The 5,924-nt window shown below is 36.8% G+C and overlaps 1 protein-coding gene across 1 annotated transcript in view; it reads right to left on the bottom strand.

Annotated features, from left to right (window-relative positions):
- Positions 1-712: 712 nt before the first annotated feature.
- The window catches only part of LOC108735749, a 23,691-nt gene continuing 18,479 nt past the window's right edge, over positions 713-5,924 (bottom strand). The window contains exons 3-6 of the mRNA XM_018467884.1: positions 4,277-4,496; positions 3,509-3,782; positions 2,897-3,436; positions 713-1,271 (exon numbers count right to left, since the gene is read on the bottom strand). Coding sequence (XP_018323386.1) covers positions 758-1,271; positions 2,897-3,436; positions 3,509-3,782; positions 4,277-4,496 — 1,548 coding nt within the window. The 3' untranslated portion in view covers positions 713-757. The remainder of the gene's footprint in view (positions 1,272-2,896; positions 3,437-3,508; positions 3,783-4,276; positions 4,497-5,924) is intronic.

Here is a 5,924-nt window from a genome sequence, read left to right as displayed (position 1 = left end):
ATAAAACGTAGTTACATGGGTTAATTTAATGCAAAAAGATTAATTCTTTATTAAAATAACTCTTCATCAGCATAATCTATGTACCTACAGGAAAACTTTTAATTTAATAATCAATATCAATTAGATTTTTGATTTTATCTTTAAACTAAAGATCCATGTGGATGAAACTTTTAATCTATTAACATATTCCTATTATGTATACCATAAACGCATATAAATAATAGTTATTAGAAGTTGAATGATTGCAAAGTATGTTCTGTATTTCTTGCATACTAACCGCAAGTTAGCTGTTACTTATGTCGAGTGGGAAGGCATGTACATACATTCTAGAAGGCTGGAAGGTCATTTGTACTATTTGTTTACTACATAATTGGAAATTAACATATCGAAATTTAACAGGAACAATACAATGCAACACATGGATAAGTAGTTATTAAAATTAGACATCTAACATGTCAATCGTTTATTGGGACGTGATTACTCATGCTTATGCTATTGAGAGATATGTATCGCAATGATATTGAGCAGTAGCTTATGTTTGGTTACCTATTTATACTTGTTTTTAATAATTTTTTGATTAAGGTTTCGTACTAGGCAATAATTTTAACAAAAACACTAAACGTGAACAAAATAACTGATGAAATCAATGAGTCATTTGATTTTGAAGTCGCTCATTTATTTCATCTACCACCAAATGCAGAAATACTCAGTGTTGTGAGTTATTTGGTTTATATCTATTACTGTTCATTTACAATGCTTAATATTCAAGTTGTTCACCTTTGAGGAACTTCTCCAACTTGCTCTGGGTCTCTCTTTCTCGGATCTCTTGATTAATTTTGGCCAGATCGATCGCATTTAAGTTGACCGTTTCCAAAACGGCCCTGCTGAATTTTCTTTCCTCTTCCACGGGACTGCTCGTCAATGTTTTCCTTTTCTTCTCATTTTCCCGATCCGCCTCCAATTTCAACAATTCTCGATCGATAATCGTGGAGATAATGTGCATGCTATCAGTTCTGATCGATTTATAGTTATTCTGGTCCAATTGGGGAATGCTGATCCTTTTGGGAGTTTTTGGGATTGGATACGGGTTTTTCCACTTCAGTAAACACGCGGGACAGTTCAATCGACGAATGGACACTCGCGCATGTTCAAGAATACTTCCTCCGGAAATGGAATCTGACTGAGTTTCGCAACTTTTCTCGCATTCGTGTTCTTCGATTTTCTCTTTTAACTTCGCTAGGTCGCGTTGGATGGCTCTGTTAGTTTTCTTGCTTCAAAAAAGCGGTTTCCCAAAAGATTAGTGTCGATATTCGATTCCGCTGTTTATTAGATACTAAGGAACCCAATTTTTGTGGGAATACTTATGCGAGACCCGCAGGATTTACAGGACAGAAGAAAAAATTGATTCGCGGATTGATAACTTCGATCCCGCAGGCTTTCGATAGGGAAGAAAAAGTAAGGAAAAAGCGAATATAAATATAGGACACCAAAAATTAGAAGAAGTGGCCGATTTTAGGTATCTAGGAAGTTAGATAACTCAGGAAGGAAGGAGTAGTAGGGATATAAAGCAGAGGAAATGTGGTGCTACAGACGAATGATGAGGATACCGTGGATAGAGAAGGTTAGAAATGAAGAGGTATTAGAAAGAATAGGAGAACAGAGGGCGCTATGGAAGTCAATAAAAAGTAGGCGAGTTAGGTTACTGGGACACCTTCCCAGACATGAAGGTCTAGTCAGAGACATATTAGAGGCAGAAACGGAAGTTAGGAGGGGTAGAGGTAGACCTAGATTAGATTACTGTTCGCAAATTGTTAAGGATGTGGGTTGTTCTATTTTTAGGGAAATGCGAAGATTAGCTCAGGATAGGGAAGAGTGGAGGTGCGTGTCCAATTAGTCTTAGGACTTATGAGGATGATGATGATTAGATACGTTTCAAAAATTAAAGGAGCTGTTGTCGCCGGAACATAATTCATATGTAGGCAATTGCTACTTTTGGATGATTTTTCGTGCTACTTTTTTGCGATCTAGGTTCGAATAATTTCACGCCAAAATATTATCGAAGAAACATTTACAATCCAATTACTGGCCGCCGTCAGTGTTATTATTTTATTATTTATTATGGCTAGTTTGAGATTCAAACACCAACCGTATACCGTCTACTGTTAAATGACTATTTGCAGCCGTTGGCTAGTTATCGATTCAGTTGATGTTCAAAAGTGTCTGCACAAATCAATGTAAACTTAATAGCGTTTGGTTGAATACCAATTAACGCCTGAGATATGCCTTTCTTTGAACCGCCTGAGACTTGAATAGAAATGACTCCATTGTATTCCTCTTTGAAAAATTGACACGTACACCAACCATTGTGCGTCGAACAGTTCTACATACTACTATTAAAAACTAACCAAGCCCGTCTAAACTGAATAATACGTACCAATAAAAAATTATTCCTATATTCAATTGAACCAAAATTTAGAAACGTACAACTAACTTTCTGTTATTAAGGAAACAATCCACAATTTTTAATCTAATTTAAACTATTGACGATGTAATGTGAAACGTTAAACGTTATAGACTTGTTTCAAGGGTTTCAACTCGATCCCTTCGTTCAAAATCCGCCAACCAAGAATTCAGATTTCATTGGTTTAGTGTTTAAACGACTTCCCATGTAGGAATTTTAATTCTGGCCCGAGATTGGCAACCAATATTGGACCGAGATGGCAAACGCTTCGTATGCAACTTGCCTGGTTGTCAAGCTTGGTCCATTACTGAACAGAAAATGCTGAACCAAGACTTGTCATATCGTTAATGTTTTGGGAATCACACTATTGAGTATCTACTATATTTCCACTTACCAGTTTCAATTATTATAGTTTTCTTTAACTTTTTACCTTACCTTAGCAAATCCGCTAATAAATCATAGTCAATATCCACCAGGACCTTTGCTTCCTTCAGAGATATGTTTCCTTTCGTATTGTCCTTATTGAGTACTTCAACAGAAGCAATTGAGCTGATTTCATCTTCATATTCTGGAAGCTTGTTCAGTGGCTTGACGATACTTATTTCCCTAGAAAGTTTCTTTCGAACGTCCTTCGAAGAACTTGCTGTAGAAATCAATTTTTCAACGATAAACGTATTCGTTTCGGAAGTATCCTTTTTACTAGTCGAAGCCAAAAATTTTCCTGCTACAGACGCCGTTGCACTCATAGGAATACTGACGTAAGAACTGTGAGTGCTTTTGGTGGATTTGGCATAAGGGATTGATGACCCGTCTATGTCTTCGCTCGTCCTTCTGGTGGTCTGTTTTTTTGTCGGATATTGCAGGACGTTGAACCTGATGCTATCGAGGACTGTTTCTAATATTTTTAAGTTTGAGGATACTTTTAGATCGTGGACCATGATCTTGGACGACTGGATTAAATAAAAGGATTCGCAGCTATAATTTTAAAAATGTACGTTTCAGATATATAGAATAATAGTCTAAATTGACTTTATTCCATGTAGGTACCTAGTGACTATGGTTTGATGCTGTAGATCTCGTATGAACATTTGACATTCTGACTTTTCCAAAACCTTTTCGAGATCTTTAGGATTTTCTGCAGTTGTTACCAACGTTTTAAGTTTAGATGGACTAGAACTGTTCAAAGCCGTCAGTACCGTTGTAATAATGGTTTGAATCTTTTCGTTTATGAGGATCCTACCGTTTAGTCTGTCATCGTTTATTTGGACCTTCACATCAGTTTTTGGCTTCCTCTTGGGAGGTTGATCTTCAGGTTGTACATCTATTTATCAGTAAATGACATTGCATGACACGTAACTGTAGACTGTTTGTACTGTTACACAACCTTTACGGATTTAGAACAATATCTATAACTGTAACTCTCTGATTGACTCGGAAAGCTCATTCAATATTCAAAATCCGGTGACATATTATGTATCTCGTTTAAAACTGTTCATCTACCTTTTATGTCTCTACAACTCTACTAAATTTTAATCGTAATGTTCGGGACAGAGTGGTACTCATTAATCACTCAATAACCGATAACACTCGGACGTGAACGCATCTTATTACACTTCTTTGTGAGCTAATGACATTGAATATACCACGTTCACCACGACCAATTGTCTAACTGAATTTTATTACCTACTGACGAATTGATAAATGGTTATGAGTTGCTAATAGTTTTTTTTTTTTTAATATGGTCATGTCAATTTCATTCGTTTTTGATTGGAAGCAAACCGTGTCTTCTAACAATTCTATTGGATCTATGTTTACCTAAGACATAAAGGGGTAACATTTTGACCATACGATTCTCCGGTTTCCTCCTCTTGGAACGTTCCAGCAAACGTTCCAAAGGACACTGGTCTTTTGAAACGTAACCTACTGGTTTGACAACGGGTGCCAACATTTCAAATCTATGAGCAGTCAGCAGATGTAGACAGAGAACTTTTTCGATATCCAAATCGTCATTGGTAAACAGCATGTTATGCAGTTCCTGTAAACGGATTTATCTAAAAGGGTGTTTTGGAATAATATGCCAGGGTAAAGGTCTAGATGATGGCCCCCACTCCCGAAGTGGGAATCGAAAAAGGAGGTCTCCTGCTACCATTGTACCATAAAAAGTTCGTGGCGGCCTTACCCCCATAAAAAGTTGTGGGGATTAGATGATGGCCCATTCGGGGGTGGTGGTAGGGGGTATCGAAAGAGGGTAGTCACCTGAGTAAAACTCCTTAAAAAAATTGCGGCGGTCTCACCCCCATAAAACGTTGATTATTTTGACAATTTTCATACACTATAATTCAAATAAAATTCAATAAAAAAAATATTTCCAAGCGGGTGGAGGTGGGGGATCGAAAAAGGGTGGTCACTTGAACAAAACCCGATAACCTAACCTAACCTACCCTAACCTAACCTAACCTAACCTGACCTAACCTAACCTAACCTAACCTAACTTACCCTATTGACAAAGATATTTAAATAATGTTATGTATGTTTAGTAACTTTGAACCCCCATAACTTTTTATGGGGGTGAGACCGCCACGAACTTTTTATGGTACAGTGGTGGGGGAGACCTCCTCTTTCGATTCCCCCTTCGAGGGTGGGGGCCATCATCTAGACCTTTACCTATGCCAGAAGTTGAGTATAATAAATATGTTCAAATGTTTAGAATAAATTGATTGGTTTTTGGTATTGGCGAAAGAAGTACAATAAATTGTGCAGTGACCCAAATTCTTTGGTAACATAATGTACCGGTGCGGTTGTATATAACGGGAAAAAAGAATGTGCCAGCGTTCTTTATTATATGGTTAATATATGTTCGACTGATGAACTGTGTACCTTTTTCATGTAACACCACAAAACACAACGGCCGAAGATAATGTTACGCATTCATTAAACACTTGTGCGTATACATACTAGATACTATCTTGCAAGTGTTTACATTTGATTCAAGTTCACGCTCGCGACTAGATAGCCAGATGAGGAATTGTTTCAACACGTCCTCTATCTACATATGTTCCCGGTAAATATTTGCGATTATGTAAAAGAAGTTGAGATGTGACAACATGATAATGAGAAACGTTTGAAAGTAGTACACAAAAATGTCGAGTAGGTAGGTACTCCGTATTACAGCATATACAAATTGACCTTAAATATTTTTTTATTGTTTGTTTAGTTTTTGACCTTGAGGGCTTTTTAGGATTACTGTATTTGTTTTTTTTTTAAGGTTTTATAGAAACTGAGGAAATTGTTATGGTATGGTCTAAAAGCAGGGGTGCATTTATTAGATTGTATATATTATAGGCTTTCTAAGTTTTTGACAGTGCGATTACTTTTTGGCTCGTTTAGGTAGTTCTCCTTTTTGTACTTCGTATTTAACCCCCGTGGCCGATTTTAGGTATCTAGGAAGTCAAATAAGTTAGGA

Source organism: Agrilus planipennis, unplaced genomic scaffold (genome assembly GCF_000699045.2).
Source record: "Agrilus planipennis isolate EAB-ADULT unplaced genomic scaffold, Apla_2.0 scaffold5, whole genome shotgun sequence".
Lineage (NCBI taxonomy): Eukaryota > Metazoa > Arthropoda > Insecta > Coleoptera > Buprestidae > Agrilus > Agrilus planipennis.
The sequence above is the reverse complement of the archived record's forward strand: the minus strand, read 5'-3'. Positions and strand labels throughout refer to the sequence as shown.